The sequence below is a fragment of the Xiphophorus hellerii genome, chromosome 17 (genome assembly GCF_003331165.1).
Source record: "Xiphophorus hellerii strain 12219 chromosome 17, Xiphophorus_hellerii-4.1, whole genome shotgun sequence".
Lineage (NCBI taxonomy): Eukaryota > Metazoa > Chordata > Actinopteri > Cyprinodontiformes > Poeciliidae > Xiphophorus > Xiphophorus hellerii.
The window spans coordinates 18,649,348-18,675,674 of record NC_045688.1 but is presented as its reverse complement, the minus strand read 5'-3'; the positions used below and the strand labels follow the sequence as shown (position 1 = coordinate 18,675,674).

The window sequence follows — 26,327 nt, the reverse complement described above, 5'->3', positions numbered from 1 at the left end:
CTAGAATAACATATCTGTTTATTTCTGCTTGCTTCTCAACTATTTTAGATTTTTTTTACATTTTATTGAATGTTGCACTTAGTACTATTCTTTTCTAAAAGTTCTATGACTTATGCTAGCATTCTCCACAAACTTCTAGAATATTCTATTCCAGGTTAACAACCAGAACGAAGCTGAAGTTGGTTTCCAATTCTAGCTTCCTATTCGGGAAATGGCTAAAGGGAGATTACACCTAATTTTTCACTACCTTCCGCATCTTTAATCGACTCTAGTTTAAAAACGACAACACCTAGACTCTTCAAACCTGGACTAAATTATTCTGCTGCAGCCATTTCCCGAATCAGAAGCTAGAATTGGAAACCAACTTCAGCTTCGTTCTGGTTGTTAACTTGGAATAGAATATTCTAGAAGTTTGTGGAGAATGCTGGCATAAGTTATAGAACAGTGGTCCCCAACCTTTTTATTACCGCGGCCCGGTCACGACTTTGCAATTTTGCTGCGGCCCGGGAGGAGAGGGGGTGCGGGTAGAAACCGTCAGATAATGCTTCTGCGTGTTGGTGTTCCCGCTAAAGCCTTGGTTGGTTTGGAAAATCGGCGGACAATCCTTAAATCGTGTTGTGTGAACCAGACCTAAAACTCACAAGCTCTACTCCTCTTATCTCGTCTCGACCACTGTCCTAACGGTCTCTGACTCTGGTCGCTATGGTAACGTTTACATATCCCTTCAAAATAAGATAAAGATGCGCCACAAAAACGAACATTTTACTTTCGTGAAAATTTTAACTCACGATAACGAATAATGGGAGCCCTGAGCTTGTTTCTCTTCAACGAGACGGTCCCATCTGGGAGTGATGAGACAATGACACCCAAAGTGTTGCTTATGCACAGGGTGCTTGGTCTACATGGCAAAGCAGTTTAAAGGCTTCATTGTCTCATTAACGTACCGGTCAAAATATCATGCAGAGAGGGGTTGGACCTACCAGGATAAATCCATTCTCCTGTCTCTTCTCTGGGCCTTTTTCCCTTCGCAAAGAAAATTTCCAAAGACATCTGATATGTTTCTTACTCATTTTGCTGTTTGTGGGCAGTCCGCGGCCCAGGGGTTGGGGACCACTGCGATGGAGGGACAGGGAGGCATCTCGATACCAGGACCGAAGGAGGCACAAAGGGGCAGAGGCACAGAAGGGCGTCATGGAGCCAGGATCGACAGAGGTATGTCACTATCGGCCCTCATTTGGTGAAATACTGGGACAAGATATTCCTAGCACCAGAAAAAAAGTCTTGTAATAAAACAACACCTCTTTGTGTGGTGCTTTTCAAGTTGACTTTGCAATTTTGCTGCGGCCCGGAGGAGAGGGGGTGCGGGTAGAAACCGTCAGATAATGCTTCTGCATGTTGGTGATCCTGCTAAAGACTTTTTTTTTTTCTTCCAAAGACACCTGATATGTTTCTTACTCACTTTGCTGCTTGTGGGCTCAATGTTGGCGCGCAAGACGTAACCGAGAGAATCCGGTTCAAGGATTTTCAAAATAAAAGATCCTCCAGACTCAAATAATACATAAAATGGAAATATCCATTGGTCCACGGACCGGTACCGGTCCGCGGCCGGGGGTTTGGGACCATTGCGATGGAGGGACAGGGAGGCGTCTCGATACCACGACCGACTGAGGCACAAAGAGGCAGAGGCACAGAGGGTCTAAACTTGATTCTGTCTCCTCTAGAACTGTCTTGGAATGTGGCAGAATTTTACCAACAGGATCTACAGTATATATACACTGTGTGACACAACAAAGCAGTACGTGACATCACAACCTATGACGTCTCAGCACAAGAATACAAGGAGCGCTGTGACGTAATAGGCCTACAAATCAAGTGTTCTGACGATCTTTGCTTCCTCCTCACTTTGTCTAAACGGACCTCTTCTTTCAGTAACGAGTAATCTAATGCAGTGGTGCCCAACCTTTTTATTACCGCTAAAACCTTTTTTTTTTTTCCAAAGACATCTGATCTGTTTCTTACTCATTTTGCTGCTTATGGGCTCAATGTTGATGTAACCGGGAGAATCCAGTTAAAGAATTTTCAAAATAAAAGATCCTCCAGACTCAAATAATACATAAAAGGAATTTTTTAAGTATTTCTTGCGCGACCCGGTACCAATTGGGCCACCGACTCGTACCGGTCCGCGTCCCGGGGTTGGGAACCACTGCTAACATAGAAAAGTGCAACATTCAATTAAATGCTACAACGTTCTAGAACAGGGGTGGGCGATCCTTGTCCTCGAGGGCCGGTGTCCTGCAACTCTTAAATGTCTCCCTGATCAAACACACTTGAATCCAATAGCTGAATCACCTCCGAAGTCCAGTCAAGTTCTCCAGAGTCCTGCTAATGACCTCATTATTTGAATGAGGTGTGTTGAAGTAGAGACACGTCTAAAAGTTTCAGGAGACCGGCCCTAGAGGCCTGGAGTTGCCCAACCCTGTTCTAGAAGGTCAAAGAATGTTCTAAAATAGTTGAGAAGCAAGCAGAAATAAACAGATACATTATTCTAGGCTGTCCAACAATAGTTTTAGTGAAACTTGAACTTGCAGAACCAGCAACTCTACTTTAAAAAAGAATCTTCTTTGTTATTTATTTATTTATTTATTTATTTTGCATTATTGTACTAGTACTGTACTTTTTCTCATTTGTTGACAAGTCCACCTTTCCTTCTGTCTTATCTGTGTTAGTCTGATTCAGGTGATTCCGGCTCTTGAACAGGATATCAGCTCACACTCCTACAATAATATTTAACCCACTTTCCAAATGATGCCGTTGTAAAAGCTCAACTTTTCCACAGTGGAAATTTTCCGTTGGTCATCAAAGTTTGTGTTGCTACTCTTAGCTCTTCCATGTCCTCCGTCAAATATTAGACTTGTAGTCAATAAAGTATATTTTTTTTAACAATTTAGATCAATAGATTAAGTGTCTTTTAAACTGTAGGACTAATATCTGATTTCAAGTGCTGTAAATAAGAGCGCAGGAAGAATACGAGGTGATCATAAGATCAGGGGAAAACCCAACATGATAAAACATTTGCATTAGCAATAATGACTTTGTTTGGAATTATTGCTATTCCAAACAAAGCCATTGCAGGAAAGCAGTTCAGGATTTAAACCCAAGTTTGGCCACCAGGTATTCATATTATACAGTTATTTTTTTTGTAATCACACACTACCCAATAAAAGGCACATGAATATAGAAAATAGCAAACCCTGTGATTTCATATCGTGCTATATTAATATTGTTAAGAAAAGAAGGGAAATGCACTGAAGTTTCATTTATGTAATTGGTCGTGCTTTGTTGTTTTCATACAAATGAGGTGGAAATAAAAAATTAACAGCAATAATTTATGTTATTTAGCCTGTCATAAGTGTAAAAAAATTGGGGTTCACTTTTCAAAGTCATATTTGTTGAATAAATGTTATTTATTTATAATCATCACAGTTTGAAGCTACATATGTAGCAAGCTAAATATTTAATTTACCATCTACCTATTAAGCTCAAATGTAGATATTTAGTTTAGCTCAATAAGACATCTAGCTAAATATTTAGCTTCAAATTAAATATATTTGCTCTCTTCTAAATATTTAGTATGAAGCAAAGCAGTTAGTAAGCTAAATATTTACTTTGAATTTAAATTTGCATTTTTAGTTTGAAGCTAAATGTTTAGCTGGCTAACTGAATATTTAGTTTGGATCTAAATATTTTGTTTGTAGATTAATATGTACTGTATTTTGTAACTAAATATGTAATTTATAAACTAAATATTGAGCTCCATATTAGATATTTAGCTCAGCTAAATATTTAGCTTCAAGTTGAATATTTTGCTCTGACCTATGACTGAAAAATGAACCTACATTTTTCTTCTCTTATGACAAACTATGATAATTCAAATTATTGCTGTTGATTTCAAACAGCACCTCGTTCTTTGCAGCCTGAATTCAGTTACATGCCAGACTCTTCAAATGTTGAGTAAAATATTTCAAAAACTCTTATTATTTTCTTACTATTTCCCAATGAAATACATTAGAATGTGTAGCTATGATGAGACAAAGTGAAAAAGAAGTGATGGTGTGACATTAGGAGGCAAAGACGTTGTACGTCTATAAAATGCAATCATTACTCCAGAGAAGTGATAATGAGAATATGAACTTGAAGTTGTTTTTTATTATGCATCTATTTTTAAAAATATTGCACTCCAAGGAAATATTCTTTAGGTCCACATGAACATATAAGATAATTACTGGTTGTACTGAGTTCATCTGCAGTGAGTCCCAGTACCTTCATTTATTAATGATAAACAATAATTTCCACATTGCCACATGGGCCAAAACAATAAAAGGCCTGTCTATTGGATTGCTCAAACGTGACAGAGATCCAAGGTGACTGGAAATGTTATCAGTTAATAAATTATGTCTGTGGTGAGTGATAAACACGCGGGCCTTTCTTCCTTCACTGCTGATGACTGTGATGGTTTAATGGCATCTGCTGTACACGCTGTCCTTGAACACATCACAGAAACTTCCCTTGAATCTGACTCACTGAAGGAAAAGAAAAAAAAATAGATGTTTATCATATTCACTGATCAGCCATAACATTATGACCATCAGCAGATGAAATCAGTTTATTACCACTTAGTGTTCTGCTGAGAAAACGTCCTTCCTGACTCTAAAGTGGCCTGGAAGTTACTTTGATACATCGGGCTCATCCTGATATTTCTAAAGAAAGATAAAGACAGTCACATTCAAAACATGGGAACAGTACGCCCCCTACTGTTAGATTTCCATCATTTTAGAGGCCCTGAAAGCTGAAAAATGAAACATAAACTCCATGATTAACTATGAAATGTTTGACTAAGGCCAGAAATGAAAGAAAATGACTCCAGTTTAAATTCTTGTTATGATTAATTATTAGTCAACCAGCTGCCCAAAAAATATATAAAAAAATATTTAAAAAAAATATGAAAGCATAAAGGGCACATATGGCTCTCAAAAAAGAAAACCTTTAAAACAATTTTTCACATTTAAAATGACAGATATATTTTAATAAATCAGAAGCAAAAATTATTAGGGGAAGAAATATTTTAACACGCTCCAATAATCTGGCTGCATCTAGTCAAACCCTTAAACCAGCGGCAGGCATTCAGACTTTTTCTGTAGTAGTGAATCTGATAAACCAGAAACACAGTTCAGCTGTTCTCACAGTGGAAACGGGTCAGAACCAACAAACACTGGTTCTGTTCTACATGTGACGACGATCCAGCTGTATTTCCTTTACTTCTGGACTAAATAGACCAGTTGAGCAACCAGGCAGACTACACCATTCTTTCTGATGTGCTGAAACCGTTAACACTGTTATGATGGATTACTCAGCTGGTCTCTCCACCCACTGCTCCACCAATGATACAATGTGGATATTGACATCCAGCTGTATGTGACCCAGAAAGTTACCAGCATCCTGAGGTGTCCTACTTACCTCGACTAGTGATACAGGCTATATGGCACACCATCACATGTCTCTGAAATTGAATATCCAACATTTCAAGATTTTACACAGGATACAGACCAAAGCTTCCCCAGCTGGGTGGGTTTACCAAATGTCAGGGTCCTTGTTGAAGAAAAAGCTCAAGTTGAAGTGACTGAGACCAGTACCAATGTCTTTGGGATTTCTGTGAATGACTTAATTGGAAGACTTGACAGGAATCTGTGTTGTCTTGTGTTTGCTGGACCAGATCCATTCACACTACGTTTGAAATGGGACCTTTTATGCATCACAATGTTCTTCCAAATGCAAACAAAGGCGTTGAAGGGGGGATTGGAACCTCTCCAGTGAAGAGCTGATGGTGTTCCTCAGACAGGCAGCCGGTCAAGGTGGCTCTGCTCACAGTCTGTCCTAACTGATGAAGACCACCAGAAAGTTTGATATGACATCTAGTCACTGTCCCTGATTAGTTTACAATCAACCCCTGTGAGATGCAATATTTTAGCTATTCTAGGTCAAAATACCAGAAATCAATCAGCAGCATCCTCCTCAGTTTTCTTAATGACTTATACCAGAGCTGCAGGAACACCACCTATGACTGCACAATTATAGGTGGTATTTATTCTCCCAGAATGTGCAACGAAACAGAACTTATCAGAAATGGTCACCACGGGAGACTGCGACCTGACTATGAACACACATTATGTTTTGTTTGCTCCATTTCTGGGTATTTCTTAGCGGAATTAAGGGAAACATTAATATCTGCACTACAGCAGTTCCTGGAGAACACACACCGGCAAAATTATTGAGACTTAGCAAAGATCCAGACTGTCTACATTGGGTTTAGCTGATATGCTGAGTTCTTTTTTTTCTGCACTGGAGCTGCAATACAGGGTACACACATAGTGGCACACAAACAAATAATACCTAACCCCATAGAAAACAGACATTGTACTGTGAAATCTGATAATCTTCTGAAATATTTCATTCTAAGACTTGGACAGAAACTGTATTCTGCCATTGTTCGGTATAATAACCTTTTGGCCCATATTCATCTTTCATAAGGTGCTACAGCAATTCATTAAAATCAGGTCCAAAAGATCTTCCAGGCTGGCCAGATATAAACCTACAGGCTGAAAATCTAGAATTTTACATGATGTTAGACATCTGGAGAAATTTTAAATGATAAAACAAACTATCAGAGATAAAACTGAAAATAAAGGTACATTGATTTGTTCAGACTTCAGGATTTACCTGGTTATTTTGTGATTTTTGGGAGTTTATATAGATAGACAAATCTGTGAGTTTTGTAGAATGTGTAACCTTAGAAAACCTGATTTTTGTTTGTTTTTACCTCATTTGATGATTGAACGGTGGAGTTGATTACTAGTGCCCCCTACTGGCCACAAACGAATCTTTATTCAATACAATACACACAATCTAATCTAATCTAATATGATATAACATAATATATATATAACATATATATATATATTTCACAATGTTTTTTTATGTAGGCAAAAGAAAATCAACCTTGTTCTCATCTGACCAGTTTTCTTCTAACCACTCTACCTTGGAAGCGTTTGACTGTTCTGTGGACAAATGTCTTCCCCTGAGGATCTGTGCAGCTCCTCCAGAGTTACCATGGGCCTCTCCCGACTATGACGTCCCGTCATAAACCCAACACTGCTCAGATTTTGATTTGTGATAGCTTTGAAACTATGTGTAATATTGTTTTCACAACCGTGCAGTCCTTTGTACTTGATTGGGTCGATTTGGGTGAGTAAATTAAGCAATAAAATTAAATGAAAAACCTAAATAAAAGGAATAAATCAAAATCTGAAAACACTCGGATGAAATATGACTTACATCAACATCTTAATATAATATAATATAATATTAATATTACATATTATATTATATAAATATACCGTATATTATAATATAATATAATAGAATAGAATAGAATATAGTGACTGGTTGTTGTGTAATGAGTTTCTCCAGTGGATGGTTGGGAGTTGGGGGCGGTGTCTGGGGGAGTGAGGAAGTCAGGGAGGGGGGAGACAGAGAGGCGCTGACTGACTGACTGACTGGTCGGGGAGCAGCAGCAGCAGTTCGGCTCGGGCAGCAGACGGCGGTCCATATCTATCTATTTTCGGCTCTGCTCTCCCCCTCCACCTCTCTTTTCTTTCCTTTCTTCCTTTTCTGAAGCCGGTTGAGAAAAAAAAATGTCAGCCAGACCGGGATTCTACCGGCAGGAGCTGAACAAGACCGTATGGGAGGTTCCGGAGCGGTACCAGAACCTGACGCCGGTGGGCTCTGGAGCCTACGGCACGGTGTGGTGAGTGTTGGTGCGCGGTGCGGCGGCGGAGGGGCGAGTCCGCCACAATGTTTACCGGAAGTCATGCAGCAGACATGAGCGTTGATCTGGACTTTCTGCTTTTATTCCTTTCATTTTAGGAAAGAGTGAACTATTACTGCTCACAAACAAAGATAAATAGTTGTTAGTGCACGAAGGGGATTTAAAGAATGAAACCGGAGTTCCCTCCTCGTCCCATACATGCCCTGATGGAGCCTCCTATTTTCAGCTGCATCCCTGCAGGTCCCTGCCTGAGCATCACAGCCAGGCTGATACCCAGGAATCCAGCTGCTTGCATCATCATCATCATCATCATCATCATTCCCATCATCCCCGTCATCATCATTACCATCCAGCACTTTCTTTGCTTTGCCACCTGCACACACTCTTTGTTTCCTGCCCCTTAAAACCGTGCAGCTGCTTCATATTTGGGCAAATACTTCATTAGGTAGTGGTATGTCGTTGCCATGGCAATATGTCACGGTGTTACTCCTTGAACAGTGTTCATTAAGCTACACCAGCAGACTGCCTAAAGGAAGAAAAGGGGATTTTATATTCTTGTTTTAAGATAAAAAAATAAAACATTAAAAAAAAAAAAAACACATAAAAATGATAGAACTTCAAGGTGTGATAAAGCCAGTGGCGTTCCCAGGAATTTTGGAGGGAGGTAACCATAAGGCTATCCTGGATAAAAACATTTCAATCTGGAGAGACTCAGACGGAGATGAGAAGACAATTAGAAGAGTTTATTGACAAACAGAATTTAAAGTCTTTGGCGCTCGGGCCCCGGCTGGGGATAACGGTTATCGCAGCGTTAGCGATAGGCTTCAGATGAGCATCCCCGATGCTGTTAGGAACGTCATCCCCCGGGGCCCGGCACTGGTGGTGGAGGTTGAAGAAGGGTGCGGGCCTCAGGACCGGGCGAATGGAGGAGAAGGGGTGGTGGTGGGTTGAGCTCGGCTGGAGAGCGAAGGACACCATGGATGAAGGTCCTTATCAGCTGGGACTTGGTCGGTGATTGGACGTGACGTGGCTTGGTCCGGCGTTGATAGGTCGACGATTGTGGGCAGGTCGCTTCAATTAACGGGTCCCGGTGGGGATAAAAGAGTCTTCCAGTTTGAATTTGCGCCTAGGCTTCATGTTAGAGGCTAAAACAGTCTCGAAACCCAGGTGGGGTTAGGGTTAGGGCTACTTTAATGTGTCAGAATGGCCCAATCAAAGTTCAGTTTTGGAGATTGACTATGAATGCATGCCACATTTTTCAGGTTTTGAGTTTTAAAGCAAACACGTATCCATAAAACACATTTAAATCTGTGCCTGTAATGTGAAAAATGTGAAAACGTTTAAGAGAGATGTGGGCATTAGCTCTTGATTCTCCTCTCTTCTTTTCAAGAAGTGATTCTATCCTCTGGACTGAATCAGGTTCACCCTGTCACTCCCAATTTAAGGGATCTTTTTGTCAAAGAGGTACATGGAGTAGTTTCATTAGTGTAACAGGACCTGTGATTCCGCAGTGTGGGATGATGGATTGGGTCAGATTACACACAAACTCAGGCTGTTTGGCCACACCTAACGAATCCAGTGGCTGCATGCTAAGACAGCAGCTTTGATCCCAACAGCTCACAAACTGCTAGCATGACTTCAGTAAAAATACCGTCTGTCATATCTGATCGTTGGCACACTTCTCTGTTTGCTTCGTAATTCCGGTGTTTTGCATCTCGCAGCTTCCAAAGTTGTGCTCAGAATAGCAGCAGATTAAAAATGTATGGCTGGATCACGACTTCTGCTGCAGTTTATCCGTCTCTGGAAGTATTTCTTTCACAGCACAAATTGGTCAAGCATATTTTTTCGTCCTCAAGGTTGCAGAATGAAAGCGGTTTGCTCAATGTGGATCTGATCTTCTTGGACAAAAATAATATGTTGCCAAAGGCTGTTTAGCATTCGGGGAACTCAATCCCAAAAAGTGTGGTTAGACTGGATAAAAATGTGACCATGTGACCTCTACTGCTGCCCATTGCAAGGGATAGAAAGTTTTTTCTTCTCTAGTAACAAAATAGGACGATTATAGTTGCAAAGACTGTTTTATTTACCAGCAACAGTAAATATAGTGTAGGAGCAATATAAAAATTAATACTGAGAATAATACAGTCATAATAATACGGTCAGTTCAGCATTTTCAACCATTTTTGTTTCACTGCAGACTCTCAGGCGCTCCTTACTGAAGCCAGCAGACCATATTAGATATGTTTGCATATTTCTGTATCAAATAGGATGTAATTAGTTTTATTTACATACTTGAATTATAGAAGACGTAATTTGTTTTTATGACTTTATCTTAAGAGTATGACCAATTTGTGTATTTATATGGCAGCAAAACTCATTTGGTTGTGACAAAAGGTTAAACAATGAAAAAGACTGTAGTCTTTATCAGACATCAGGACAGATGCCATAACTTAATAGTCTGCATTACAATCTTGAGAAAGTTCTGAATTATTAAAATAAATCTTGCCATTCTCAGATTCACTATCATATGTTTCTGGATTAACATGTCATTTTCAGCAATGATAATAATCATAGTTGTAATTATTTAGTGTAAGCTTTAAATAGTCGTTAATTGTTGGATCAAACTGTTTTTTGTTAAAGTTTTTTTTTACTCCTTTGTACATTTAAATTTGCATAAATGTACAAGTTTAAATGTATTTTCGTACTTTTAAAAATTGTATTTGAGAATTGTTAATCAGTTTCTATTTCTGTTACTCTATTTTGATGATTTATTCTTTAGTTTTATCCAAAATGTTGACAGTTCTGTTGGTGTATGCTAGCAATTTGTAGCATTTGCTAGCTTGCCATGCTAACATTGTTTTAACCAACCTCAAACTGCACAATTATGTTTTAATCTATTACTTTGAGTAATCTTTTCAAACCAATAACTTACTAAGATTATATCCTTTTAAATGTCTACAGCTTATTGCATCAATTTATCAATTCTTTTAGCCATATAGTTTTAAACTGGTACTGTTCAAGAGCTTAGCTAACTTTTTATCAAGTTTTATCCAACTCCTTAAATATGTCAATACTGCAATTAATTGTAATAAATAAAGCTGTTTTCCAATTTTTATACTGCTTTATGCCTTTGTTTTCAGCAAAGTAATTGGTTTTAGCTAGATTATTCCACCATCCCGCCGCTTTTAGCTAGCTAAAATAGTTTTGCCACCTATGTCGGCCAATTCAGTTAAAATAATGCATGTTCACATGTTATTTCATTGCTGATAAAACCTAAACATCGGTCTAATTAGGTTAAATGCTAATGGTTTTAGAGTTGTGTCACTTAAATCTCTGGAGTTGACATACTGTAGATTCTTTCACACAGCTCCCTATCTTATTGTGTATATTAGCATACTTAAAAACTTGCTACGTGGGGCTAAAATTAGGCAGATCGGTAACATCTTTAAAATATATTTGTCCATTTTGATGTGCTACTGATTGAATTGTGTGTGTAGGGGTGTAGGGCTGTGTGTGTGTTTTGGGATAAAAGGTGGGGTTTACATTACTTTAGCTGTACCGTCACCATTTCACTGTATTGTTTTCTCCATTTTGAAGGGCCAGCTGACTCTATGGGAAGGAAATGTTAAGGCTCAACATTTCTTGTGACCTCAAGGGTCACAAGATTAACTCAATAAATCAGAAAATTGGTCATGCGGTCAGTTTCACTTTTATTTTCAAGTATGTGTTACCCAGAGGGATAAGTGAGTCTTCACCAGAGTTTCCATAGTTTTGCATGAAATTAAGTAATGTTATTGCTTAATATTTATTGTAATATTTCAGTATATGTCTAAATGCTTTTGCAGTGGATGGAAGCTGTGGTTCACTGGCTGTGGAATTTTCCATCATGTCCAAGTAAATATGGGAGAAGCCCTATTGTGTCCAGGATATAATTGAACTCTACCCTAGCTACTTTGCATTTCTAATTTTGATCTCTAGCCTTTGTCACCAATTTTCTCATGGTAGGGTCTGACCAACACAGGAAGGGGGATGGGAGTGGGAGTGCAAAATGTAGAAGTGATGAGAGGTAGCATAAATACTGCTTCTTAAAGGGCACAGGAACGTCTCTTGTTACTTATCAAAATAAAGTAACAAGTAGTCCTCGAAACCCGCTAAAAACTGCTGACCTCAGGTCAAGGATGTGGATATTTCATAAAACTCTCCAAAACAAAAGCTGAAGAATACGTTCCCTGTTCTCTGTGAGGAATAAAAGGACAGAATGCAGAATTGGCTGTAGTGATAGTTTAGACGCACAGAGCCTGGGTGCCACAGGAAGTATAGTTATGAATACAAAACACACTTAATAATTAAACACGCACCATTTCTCGAATTTTGATTAGCTGTGAGACAAAAACTTTAAAGGGCTGCAAGCTGTTATGTTCTGTTTCTAATTCAGCCTTCTTGTCTTTTCAGCTTCATGTCATCAAGCTGGAAACAAACTGAATATTTACTTTTCCTCATAGGACATTAAGACAGAAAGAGACTGAGTTTGAACCAGAGTAGCTATTAATTAAACATATTACTTCGTTTTTATTATGTTTTTGCCACAATTATTGATTGAACATACGCTAAACTGGTTTGAGAAATGAGTTCAGCGTTTTCTCTGACCCTGTTTGGAGTTTTAATTATATAACTGCAGCAAAGGTTTATTGACAGGTGGACCAGGGCCGTGAAGAAGACATAAAAGTTGCAATCATAAAGATTATTGCTCTAAGCTGCTGTTTGGAGAGTGCAGACAATATGATAGCTGTCCAAATATTAATCATCTATGGATAGCCATTTGAGCAAACAAGAATATTTAGAGAATGTGACTTTTTTCATACATACTTTGTGCTCAAATTTAGCCTAAGTAAAAGTGTTTCAGGTCAAGCTGATAGAATCTCCATTGTAAGGTAACTTTTTATTCACATTTTTATGTGGAAATCTTTGTAATTCCTTATCTGGGTTGTTGTTTAGCTAGAAGGCAATACACTTTCCATGTTTTTTTTATTTGAGATTTTGTATAGGAGGATAATTTATCAATTTTATCAACCACTTTATTAATCTCAGATAAACAAATGGAGGATGGACGAAAATATTTCTTCCCTCCAACTTGACATCTAACTCCAGGTCTCACCCTGAATTTCTAACAAATAGTTGCTCTTGTTACTCAAATAACCGTCACATCTTGCTTTAGACGACTGTTATGAAATGCAGTGTCTGTTTAGAGGTGAAGAGATGAAGTTGTTCCTAAGTTTTAACATGTATGCTAAGCTAACTGAACTAGCCATAGCAAGGCTAGTCTTGGTATAGTTCTGTCGACCACTTTAGCACCTTGGAGCATTTCCAGCTCCTCCCTCTGCTGTAACTAGATCAATATTTTAACTTCATTTTTAATATAGAGAGTAATATGTAAAATACAAAGTAACATCCGTATTAGTTTGGCCCTTTCTCACCTCATTTATTGATTAACATTCTTTTTAAGCCATGTTGTCAATTTATTTAAGTAAGCTACATACTCTGTGTTCTCACTAAAATGCATTTGAACTCTTTCAGCCATCTTTAAATGTCTCGTAGTCAGTTCTCATATTTAACTCTTTATGCAGTAGCTACATTTTTCAATCACTTTAGCTAGCTGAAACATTTTCCTTTTAGCTTTTGCTAGAACTCTGCTTTGGTGAGTCCGCCAAGCACATACAGTAGACTATCCACACATTTATTATTACAGTTGCATGACATGTTGCAACTGTAATAATTTGAAATTTTACAAAATTTCAAATGACAGTCGTCATTATATTGACGACTGTCAATATAATGACAGTAGTCAATATATTACTGTGTGCAATATCGCAAAGAATCCAATATTTGATAGGACATATTTCAGTCATCCATGCTGTGTATATCCAGAATAATTTGGCCATGTGTAGCCGTCCTTAATATCCACAGCTTGAGATTCTCATATAAATGGAGGATATGATCTGTAATGATAAGAAAAAAAAAGTCAGGAAATTAAAATTGTCAGCAGAATTTTTAGCAATAGTATTACATTCACATTTTTCTGATATTGTTACAGTGTTTATATATATATATATATATATATATATATATATATATATATATATATATATATATATATATATATATTTTTTTTTTTTTTTTTTAATTTATTTATTTTTTTTTACATTTATTTGATTGTCTTTACTTCTGGTAATTAGAGGAGTCACCAACAACAGAAGGTAGCTAACAGAATGAATGCAGGTTTAAAATTTAAGACTTTTTAAGACCATCATGAATAAAAGTTAAGACACATATCATGACAGAAATATACCAAGGACATTTCTGGGATCTTTTTGTGGCTGTTTGTGGCTCTTGGCAGCAGCAGCTTTGTGCTTCTCCTACAGCATATGGCTCTCTGCAGCCTTAACCCTCGCAGTGCCAAGCTTTTTTGCACAGAATGCATCTAGCCTTGTAGGGGTTGGCAACAGAGGCAAGTCGTCCAGGAAACCGTTGATGAATTTACACTAGTTACACTAGCTTGCAAACTAGTACTGGCAGCTTTGAACCTGACAGAACGCAATGAAGACGTCTGCGTGTGACTCAAACTGATGCCTGATAGAAACGTTCTGTGAGAAAAAGCCTGCATAGACTATTCCTCCCACAACATTATTTACAACTTGTGACTGTACTTATTTTATGATGTGTTTAAGGCCAACTCACATTGTCCTTAATGAATTTAAAACATTTTAAGGTCTTAATTTCAGCTACATGAATTTAAGACTTTTTACAGATGTCTAAATGTGGAAAATGTGGTGATGTCGCAGATTCTAGATAACAGGTCGGCGTTTTGTTCATATATTGAATGAGCAAACAATAATGCAAATTTCTTCTTCATATATTTAAATCAACCATTTTAACAGAGGAGGAGGCCTGGTTAAAAATAGTTCTCTTTCCAACAGACATTAGTTTCTCCTCCTGCCCCATTTTGAAGTCTGAGGATGTTGAAATGAAGCTGAAACAAAAGAGGAGAACAGAAATCAATGGCTTCTCTTAGTGGAGTGTGTGTGTGTGGGTGTGTGTGTGTGGGTGGGGGTGCGTGTGTGGGTGTGGGGGTGTGGGTGTGTGGGTGTGGGTGTGTGTGTGTGTGTTGACAGTGGAGTGCCAAGGCCCTTGTATGGAAGCTGGCAGAGTAAAAAGGTATGTGTGAGTCTGTGAGGCCTGGCTGGTGTCAGATGGAGCAGGCTGGACGTCCCAGCTGGACTCTGTGTGGACATCAGGCATGGCAGCAGGTGATTCAGGACCACAATCAGCCGTTTACTCAAACATGCTCACATTACAGACCATCAGGAGATTAAATTACTGTAGAAAATTATATGAGCTGTTTTTTGTTTGCTTCGTTTTGTTTCTTAAGGGAAATGACGTAGCAGTCTCCCCTGTTGTCTCTGTTTAGTTTTGTTTAGATAATCACATTTGACAAGTTTCACTTCTTCTCGCTCTGTTTCTGCCGTGCTTGCTGGCGTTTCTCAACCCTCACCCTCTCTTCCTGCCTGATGCCTGTATTGACTGTGAGTCAAAACGAAGCTGGCAGGCTTGAACAGACATCGGCTCAACAATGGCGGCTGCAGCGGGGCTTAGCGGTTGTTACATGGCAGGACATTTCCATTTCAAAAGAGGAAGATGGGGAAAAGAAAATAAACCAGCAGCACTCGAATAATGCGTTACATCCTCGTTTCCTCTGTTGCGCCACATCCTCTTTCTCTCTCTCTGTCTCCCGTTGTCCACCTGATCCAGCGCGGACTCACTCAGCTCCAGCTGATTCCAGGTTCACCATCAGGAACCTCTTTCTGCCTTCAGGTGCCAGTGAAAAAGTCTTCATCCCCTTACAGATCTGTTTTGCTTTTCCCTGTTGTCCCACTTTCCACCAGCAGTCATTATGTTTGGAGTGTGATTATTTTTTCACACAGGGGCCTGTTGGTTCGGTCAGGTTTCTTGGTGACATTTACTTGAAGGGCTGATTCCTTAAAAACGACACGACTCCCGTCACGAGAATGGAGGAGTCTTCATGAGTGTTTATGACTGTTGTCATGAAGTATAATTCTGTAAGTAATGACATTTTTAATGCAAAGTTGCAATAAAAGTTGCATTAAAAGTATCAAGTTTGAATTATTCACTAAATAATGGCACTTTAAAAATTACATAAAAACTTGCATTAAAAGTCCATTAAGTATTTTATCTTTGCATTTAAAGTGTCATTATTTACCGAACGACACTTCATGACAACAGTCATAAACATTCATGAAGACTCCTTCATGTTCATAACAGGTGTCATGTTTATCTTTATGTCACGTCTCATGCACACACAGTGTGTAATAAATGAAACGATCATCTGTATAAAGAGCTTCTTGTGTCTGTCTTCCCTCCCAGCTCGGCTTATGACGTGGTCTCCAGGCAGAAGGTGGCGGTGAAGAAACTCTCCAGGCCCTTCCAGTCTCTGATCCACAGCCGCCGCTCGTACCGCGAACTCCGGCTTCTCAAGCACATGAAACATGAGAACGTTAGTGAAAACAAACAAAAAAAGAAGAAAATATTAAAATACCCGGATAGACAGACCCACGTCTCTGCTTGTGTCTCTGCAGGTCATCGGGCTGCTGGACGTCTTCACGCCGGCGGGGACACTAGAAGACTTCAACGAGCTGTAAATCTGTTTTGACTTGGTATTTCTGACAAGCTGTTCAGGTGTAGCAGCTTTTATGCATGTGGATGGACGAGGGGGATTGAAGGCTTGCAGAGATCTCTGATGTTTGCTATGGCAGCATCGCCAGTTCCCCCAACCCTCTATCCATCTTTGCTTTTTCAGCTACCTGGTGACCAACTTGATGGGGGCAGACCTCAACAACATCGTCAAGTTTCAGAGGCTGTCGGACGAGCATGTGCAGTTCCTAATTTACCAGCTGCTCCGCGGCCTTAAGGTAACCGAGAACAAAGACATTTCCTCCACACATCATCAGGATGCTAACTGGTTGTAAATCAGCAGTGAAGTAGAGACTGAGGTTTCTGTGTTGAAGGAAGTTATAGTTCTGTTCAGAAGGTAGCGTGGAGGTTAGAGGAACCGAACGAGTCCAGCTGCTCGGACAGGCAGCTGTAGAGAGGCGCTCTATTCAGCCTCAACCTGTTACCATGGCGAAGACAAAAGCAGTCTGCCTGTAAGGAGAAACTAATGTGGTGAGCTGCTCTCTGACCTCTGCCTCCTTTATGTCCTCTCTCCCGTGCCCTCCTGTCCCACCCCGCCGCCGGCTCAACAGTACATCCATTCAGCTGGACTCATCCACCGGGTGAGTTCCTGCTTCTTGTCCTGGTTTGGTGGGAAACTGAAAATGTAGAACCAGACGCTCCTTCTGCTCTGCTCTCTCAGCCACAAGCCTCTGGGTTTTTTTCTGACAGGATTTTATGTGATGGAAACATGTCAGTGAAGTGAGTGAAAACGATTAGGAGTCACAAAAACCTTCCTTGGTGGTGTCCAAGTAAAGGGGGTTGAATGCTAATGCACGGATGGAGTATTAGGGCCAGGCTAAAGAAAAGTTAATTACAAGATCTAAGTTGTAATAATAGGAAAATAAAGTCATAATTACACAAGAGTAGTCATAACATAGCTAGAATAAAGTCATAACGTTATTTAAGTCAAGATATCAGGAGAATTAAGTAGAAATATTATGAGAATTCGTCCATAAAAAAATAATTTCAAATTAAAATGAGGAATGTTGAATATGTGAAGTTATCTTCAGTATCGGTTTTACAGAAAAGGAAACATTTCATCTTTTAACACATCAGCATCAAATTGTTATCAGTAGCAGGACTTTGAAATGATTGTTCAAACCACTGAGTGTGTTTGAAGAACGAGCCTTGGACTAGACCAGCTGGTCACATCAGATTCTTGTTAACTCTACCAAAAGATTTATTTTTTATTACACTTTTTTTTCTCTCTTAACTTTGAGGCTTCCCTCTGGTGATGCTGCGTCTTTATTCTGCCACATTCTCACAATTAAACTAATACATCTACAACGTTCAAGAAGGGCTGTAAGAACTTCAGCAAAGCTCAGTGAATACCTGCGTCTCCATGCGCAGGACCAAACTGTCCTGGCGTTGTGAGAACCTGCCTAATTAGATGCTTAATTTGTTGTGGTATCCTGGCAACATGCCGCCCTAGATTGTCTGTACTGAAATGATCATATCCTCTTTTCTAATCAGTAGCATTTGTTCTATTTATGACACAAGAAATGAGCACAAGGAGTAAAATTTCCTGTTGCTTTTATTGTCACATCTGTTTGGTTGTGTAAACATGCAGTTACTTCAGTCTGTATTTATTCCCCCTCGTGGTTCATAGAAAATGAGCTTCTGAACGTATTTTAGGTGTTATAATTAAAGTTAAATTAAAAAATATATATAACTTTAACAGTGCTTGGCAATTGTGTTAAAGTCATATTTTACTAAAAGGAAATGTGGTTACAAATATGCATTTATTACTGACTACTGGCAGAGGTTTGCTGTTTGTAGTTTGGATTTGACCTGGAGTTCAAGTTCCTCCTCTAGTTCCACAAGAATCAATCAGTCCAACAGGAACCAAAACGCCCATCAATGGAAAGAAGGCGAAATCTAAAAAACAACCAAAAAAAAGTCAATTAAAGTCGATGTGAAATAGAATCCATAATTCATTAGAAATGCTTTACTACCAACTAAAATAGACTGCTACATGTAGGCCAGTCACAATACATTCTGCTGGATGATAAATTGTTCCAGATGTTATTGCGATAAACAATAATATTGTTGTCTTGAGACCATTTTTAAGTGATAGAATGCAAGAGTACATTCTAAATAAAAGATCAATAAACTTTACATTTAATTTAAATTTAAATGTGTATTTGGTGTTTGAACCATTAAAATAAAGAGCTGTGCACGTTTTCCTAGATTTTAGCTATTCTCTAAAGTTAGCTACTAAGGGTACACTCTATATTTAATCTAAATCAGCATCTTCAGCCCATTGTGACCTTATTTGTTTTTAATTTACTGATGTTTACTGGTGTTTTATTGTCCCTTCAAGGACCTCAAGCCAAGTAACGTGGCCGTGAACGAAGACTGTGAGCTCAGGGTAAGATCCACATTCACGTCAACGCTACAACTTCTACTGGAGCCCCCAGGGACCGTAAAGGAAACCTTCTTCCATTTCCAACAGATACTTGACTTTGGATTGGCCAGGCAGACGGACGATGAGATGACAGGGTATGTGGCGACACGTTGGTACCGAGCTCCAGAGATCATGCTGAACTGGATGCACTACAACCAGAACGGTGAGCTGCTCTGACACAGCGGATATTCAGGAAGCGAACTCTTTGAAGACGGCTTGACTGAAGCTCTTTGGTTTCTGTTCCAGTTGATATTTGGTCTGTGGGCTGCATCATGGGAGAACTGCTGAAAGGAAAAGTCTTATTCCCCGGCACCGACTGTATCCTTTATCGTCTTGGCATGAGTCCTCTTTCTACTTCGCAGGAATCTCCCATCACCTCTCTGAGGCGCGGAGGTCTCTCACGGATTTGCATTACAATCCTTGCTCTTTCAAAAACTGAGCTCTGCTACTACGTGGAATGAATAGCAGCAACGACAAAAGGCTGAATTATCTAGAGTTTCCTATTCAGAGCCGAAGAACCGAGCTAAATGTAATTATATCGTCTGATCTTTGAGTGTTGGATAACTTGCAACGCCTAAAAAAAAGAAGCTGTCTGCAGAGTTTGTGTCAATATGCTATAAAGACTCAGGCTGCACCGTGTAAAACTATTTCCACATGAAATCACTTAAACAGATCCGTTATGGGAACCCGAGGTCGGCTAAAAGACCTGAAAAAGCAACACATCATCCCCCAATCTGAAGACATTCTAGAACAGGAGGTCAAACAAAAACCCAGAACATCCATCGCCTAGTTCACACAGCATGACTTTTATGCCTCTTTCTGTGCTGACATCCCACTTCCAACTATTGTAAATATTCCCAGATTATTGGGATGGCTCTTAAGATAGTCTCAAGAAATATTCCTGCCATGTGTGCTGTAAGTGCATAGATGCAAGTCTTTAGCAATTCCATTCTGAATGTTAGAGTCACGACTTTGACTCAAAAACCAATTTTTCTATTCAAAGGTTGGTTAAAATGCCCTTTTTTACCTCGATATGTGGAATCATCATTTGAAAACATTTTTTCTGTCTATAAATAAAAGTTGTTTGATCTGAAACCTGTAAGTTGACAGAAAGCAGAAACAGGAAACCCTTTAACTCCTCCTGCCGTTAGATATCGACCAGCTGAAGAGAATCATGGAGGTGGTTGGCACCCCGACACCGGACCTGCTGAAGAAGATCTGCTCCGAACACGTGAGTACGAACCGACTGGGATAAAAACTCTGTGCTTCTATTTTCATCCACAGCAGTCTGATCTGAGTGATCAGACATTCGGTTCACAGAGTCGCTGATTGACCAGTCGGTATGTGGGAGAGCTGAACGCTGCTCTCTGTTTGCAGGCCCAGAAGTACATCCAGTCTCTTCCCTTCATGCCCCAACAAGACATGGAAAAGATCTTCAGAGGAGCAAACCCTCTTGGTGATGCATCTCAGATTCAATTATCCAACATTCTCAGCTTATTAGAAAACCATTTATAGCCTGATCTGATTTCTGTGACACCAGCTGCTCTGTCCGTACCGTCAGTCTGCCGCGGCCAAACCCTCCTCCACTTACCTTCCTGTTCCTGTCGCCCTGGCAGCCATCGACCTGCTGAAGCGCATGCTGGTTCTGGACTGTGATGAGCGGATCTCGGCCAGCGAGGCCCTGGCCCACCCTTACTTCTCGCAGTACCACGACCCAGACGACGAGCCGGAGGCTCCGCCTTACGACCAAACACTGGAGAGCAAGGACCGGACTCTGGAGGAGTGGAAAGGTGAAATCTTTGTGCTTTTTACGAATTCAGACCTGAAATTAAAGTCAGTATTATACAAAATCGCTCATCAAACACATGGAGTGTTGCTGTGATTCATTCATTCAATTTGAGGAATCCTTGAATCTCCCATGGCAACCATTCAGGTGTGCCCTAACGCCTGTTCATGCAATGCATTGCCTCTTTACCCAAAGCTCCACCGTGGAGCTCAGGTCCCCCCCCACACACACACACACACACAGATCCTCTAGACTAGCGGCAGCAGAAATTAGCAAACACCTGGTGGAACTGGGGATCTGCTGAGCTCCTATGAACGGCTGTAAACGGCATTATTGAGAAACATTGTAGTGACGAGTGTCGAAAAGGTTAGGAGCTTCTTAAAGAGACAGACGCCAATTTCCAACCGTCAGATATGACAAATGTGTTTGAAGTTGTTTTTGATATTTTCTGACTTTTCATAACAGATGAAGGTAACAGTAACATGATTTGGCTCTAAAATTGCTTCACAGGTCTTGAAAATACATAATATCTCTCCTATAGCTTTGCAATTTCTCTGCAAATATTTTCATACACCTTGAAGTTTTTCACATTTTGTCACATTAAGACCACAACCTCCATCGTGTTTTACTGCGATTTTGTGTGACAGAAGAAAACAAAGTGAAAATGATCCAGGCTGTGTTTCGTACAAACAAGCGTTTCTGTTGATTTTCTTCTTCTCCTTGTGATCTGATCTTCGTCTGACGTGACTTTGGCTCCACCCTTTGAGTGAGAGTAGCAGTAGTCAGTGGGCAGTACGTCACACTCTGGCATTTCTGGAGGAGGGCCAAGGAGAAAGTCATGGCTAAAAGAAAGTTGTTAGATGTCTCATGTGCAGTTTGTGGCTGTAATGTGACAAAATGTTTGACATTCAAACAAAATAAATTCACATGCCTGTACCTAAAACCCTGGCCACTATTTCCTGACATGTTCTCTCCCCCTCCTGCTGCTCCTGTCTGTCTGTAGAGCTGGTGTTCGAAGAGGTGAGCAGCTTTAAGGCGTCGGGCAGTAAGACGGACAGCCTCCAGGCGGAGCAGTAAGGGCCCCTCTGCTCCACCGTCAACCCAGACCAACAGCCACACACTCACTGGATGCAAAACAGACCGTGGAGAAAAGCAACATTAATTGTGTTTGATTGTTTTTGACGTGAAAAGGGCAACGGCGGTCTCCATGGGGACACAAACATTCCAGGCGCAGGGATCATGTTTGGGATGGTGTTCAAAAGGACATCTCTGCAGCAGAAAGTCGCTTCTTCCTGTTACATTTCCGCTGACGGACGGTGAAATGAGGAACCGTCTGAGTGTCGAAAGGATTGGTGGGGGGGAGGAACTTTCGGTGGCAGATCTGTCCTTACAGGCTGAGAGAACGGTAAAGACAAAGGTATAAATACATAAATACGCACACTAGGATTTCCAAAGCAACGTCAGGGACATATCACCCATCAGTTCCATGAACCTAGTGCTTTCATTTATGGGATTCATCTTTAACCTTCTGGAGTTCCTTCGTTTTGATTCGCCACCGGCTACGTTTAAATGACAGAGAAATTTCATGAATCAACCATTTTTTAAAAATATTATTGCCATTTTTAACTTCTGTTCTCATCATGTAATAAAAGTTACAAATGTTTTGGAATTTTAACTCCTTAAATGTCTATTTTAGTGATTAAATATCTCAATTTTTTAAGAAAAAAAAAAACACAAAAAGTTGTTTTTTTCCCCCAATCTGTTTATGAAATTGATCAATTTACACAACAAGCAAAAACTATGAATTAATTCCAACATCAGGGGAAAAGAATTACACTCAAACTAAACTCAGATTTTATTGGTAGTGTGTTCTAAACGTTCGAATGGTAGTAAATGGCAACACAACTATTAGAAGCAACACACTTTGTGATGTTTAATTTATTAAAAACTTTAAAGGTAAGATGATAAAGATTTCACCTGGTCATGTCTAACACAGGCTGCATTAACAATCAGGTTTTCCAAAACAAAATAATAAAAAAAACCCCACAAAAAACAAATTGAGGGACCCAGAAGGTTAAAGGTTAAAGGTCGCCTGCGTTACACTGAAGCATGATTTATTCTCATTTTACAGTCGTGTCTTATAACTGGAACTGTATTGTAATCTCTCTCTGTTTCTAATGCACAATAGCAGAATTTTCTACTTGTTCAGTCAAACAAACTGCTGCTTCGTCTCTCCTGCTTATTTACACCTGAACACCAACTGTGCTGTTATTAGCAAGATAATGAATATATGCCAAAGCTGGAAGAGTGTGACGGCGCTGCAGGTGTGTGTTTACTCTGGAACCTCGCTCTCATACACATCCTGCTGGCGGCTGATTGTTGGTCACCTGTTAGCTTTGGCTGCTCTGCTTCAGGCTCCTTCGTTTGCTGCCCGTATGTGAGTTTACACTGATTAATGTTAAATTCTGCAAACAGCCTCAGACGGTATCTATCCAATAAAGTACAGGAGTCTCATATAATGTGGAGGTCAATCAAACAAGGCAACATTCTGGCTGTTTATGGCCACCATAAAGCTCTATTTGTGCTCCCCAGGTCTAATGATTGCGATTAAAAGAAAATAGAGTCTAACCAGGGTCAACTTTGTTTAGCTTCGTGTCTGTCTTTCATCCTTAGCGCAACATTTTTGCCTGACATCATCTGATGCAAACCCTCAATTGAAATGCATGACGCGTGTAGTCGGTGCATGTGAACATCGTTACAGAGCGTCGTCCGTGTCTTGCTGCAAACTGGAGTTTTGTTCAGACCATTTGTTCACTAAAACAAATGGCTACACTGCAATACGCGAGGTTTCTAAAGCCGGTGGAAGATTACAGTATTTTAGGGTCCTTCTAGAGCGTGCTAGGCATGGGCTAGTATGATATTCACCCAGTTCTACATCATACAAATACCACAGTGTCTCTCTGTTTAAAATGTTCAATATATAAACAATGATATTTAATACGGATGCAACGATATGGAAACGTCCTATAATCATGCAACGCATCACATTCACTGTCACATGACCAAACAGATCCCACACGACCAACCTCCTGCTTCTGAAACACAAACAAGAAGGAAATAAAGATCAGTCGTTAATATCAACCCAGTTTTACTGATCAGACCAAAACCGACATGTTAAAAAATGACCAACATCAGCATATATACATATATACATATTGTGGATCCCTAAAATTTAGTCACCAGAAATAAAAAATGCATATCATTATCTAGTTGTTATAAGTCAGCTATCAAAGTACAATCGAAATACTACAAACAAAATAACACGGCATATTGATTATTACAGTTGTATAAAGTTAACTACCCATATACTTATTATTATAAACAGACTATTTTCAAAATGTTGAACAAATATGTGGTGAATGAATCAGATGAGTCAGGTGGCCAGCCGGACATCCTGCTTGTAAATGTGTGACTTGTTTAAAATAGTCTTAGAAAGAGTGATGGCTGGTGCTGCCTTACTGTCCACTCAACCCCAACTATCCACAACTGGAAGTATTTCCAAATTGCCAAATGTGTTTTTCTTGTGAGTTAGATAAAAAGTATAGTACTTTTATTTCAGCCAGTATTTTTATTCATAAGCTGACTGAAATAACGCCACATCTGAATAAAACTCTAGTGACTTTATAATGACACCATGTCTTCATATCATTATAAAGAACTTTAAATCAGAATGGGAGAAACTTTTAGCAGCTTGGAAATGAAATATTTGATACCAATAACTGGCCCATGCCTAGAACAGATTTATGTTAATTAAAATTTTTGTTGTAAAAAGTTAATTGTATTTCTGAATTTAGATCAAGTTTGCCCAAGATTTTTATGGAAGCTAATGCTAATGAGTTTGCTTAAAAGACCCTGAACACGTAGCCCAACAGGCTAAAGTGCTAATATTTTTCTAGTGTTAGCTTTGTTAGCTCATTGGGTTAGAATCTGTTGTAATGTAACTAGAAGCATTACAATTGTAGATTTTCAGGCATTTCTGTAATCTAGGGTAATCTGTAACTTACCATTTTGTTTTTTATTCAAATGCACAAAATCGAACAGCTTTTGGCTAAATTCATCAAGTTTAATGTACCAGGTGTCATTTTACATATTGCTAAATTAGCAGCACAAAGAGCAAATGTTTACAAGTACAGTCCAAAAATGTTTTTTTTATTATTATTATTATTTCTTTTGCTTTCATGTAGCATTTTCAGCAAGTTGTCCATTAACACTGGATGAAAAATATTGAGCCTATTGTCCTAGTAAATCGAAACGGTCTCCGTCTGAGCATACTAAAAGTCTGAATGTTTAAACATGATATGTTTATGTTAATGTATCTGTGGTGGACTTGAATAACAGCTGCATACTGAATGTATATGTTTACTGTATGTATGTTTGTTAAAAGTTAGTGTTGGCTTTTGAATACACGTTGGCATGTGATTCAGTTGTTTGGGTTTCAGATCACTGCAAGAATTGTCAGTTCTTTTATCAACAGGTAGTTATGGAAGTTTGAGCTTCAACAGAATAAATACTAATGTTTTCTTGTTTTTTTTTGCACCAAATATTTTCTGTGATTTTTATGTATTCTGGCTGTATTATTAAAGAAAATGTGTTCTTAAAAGTCCAGATTTAAATTTCTTGTTGGTCAATGTAAGTTAAAGTTTCAGGAAAGTTTGTTACAGCGGGGAACCTTCCATAAAAAAAACATTTATAAAAAATAAAGTGTACTATGCTGCAAAGGAATTTTCAAAAACTTGGCAGATTCCTAAATTTCATAAAATAGAAAATATGACCATTGAAGTACAGAAACACTACAAACACTTCAGCTTCAAACTGAAGCTTCAAACACTACAGCATAATCACCTAGGATAGCACAACTTAACATAGTAGACTGTAGTATAATATGGTAAAGCATATAGCTAAGTACAGTAGTTCATGGCACAGATGAAGATGTATGAGTTCACAATTTGATCATCTTTGTTGGTGTTTGGCAAAGAATCAAACAAATGTTTGTAATTCCTCACTGCGTGCGATAAGCATACTGCAAAAATAAAAATTGTGGATCATCCATCCATTTTCTGTTCACCCTTGTCCCTAATGGGGTCGGGAGGTGCTGGTGCCTATCTCCAGCTACGTTCCGGGCGAGAGGAGGGGTCACCCTGGACAGGTCGCCAGTCTGTCGCAGGGCAACACAGAGACAGACAGGACAAACAACCACACACACACTCACACCTAGGGAGAATTTAGAGAGACCAATTAACCTGACAGTCATGTTTTTGGACTGTGGGAGGAAGCCGGAGAACCCGGAGAGAACCCACGCATGCACAGGGAGAACATGCAAACTCCGTGCAGAAAGACCCCGGCCGGGAATCGAACCCAGGACCTTCTTGCTGCAAGGCAACAGTGCTACCAACTGCTACCTAAAT

The 26,327-nt window shown here is 39.4% G+C and overlaps 1 protein-coding gene across 2 annotated transcripts; it reads left to right on the top strand.

Moving 5' to 3' along the window:
• The first annotated feature begins 7,593 nt into the window (after positions 1 to 7,593).
• mapk11 (mitogen-activated protein kinase 11) lies at positions 7,594 to 25,527 on the top strand. Of its 2 annotated transcripts, none has more exons than XR_004342687.1 (12): positions 7,594 to 7,861; positions 16,322 to 16,451; positions 16,534 to 16,592; positions 16,755 to 16,866; positions 17,200 to 17,229; positions 18,993 to 19,040; positions 19,125 to 19,239; positions 19,323 to 19,394; positions 20,228 to 20,307; positions 20,454 to 20,532; positions 20,617 to 20,866; positions 21,866 to 25,527. XR_004342687.1 is itself a non-coding variant. In XM_032589692.1 (12 exons), exons 1-12 carry the CDS (start codon positions 7,749 to 7,751, stop codon positions 21,937 to 21,939), a joined length of 1,086 nt encoding a protein of 361 aa, XP_032445583.1. In that variant the 5' UTR covers positions 7,598 to 7,748; the 3' UTR covers positions 21,940 to 25,527. The 2 variants fall into 2 exon arrangements, 1 of the variants encoding a protein (XP_032445583.1); XM_032589692.1 differs by having other exon boundaries at positions 7,598 to 7,861; positions 20,693 to 20,866.
• The last annotated feature ends 800 nt before the right edge of the window (positions 25,528 to 26,327 follow it).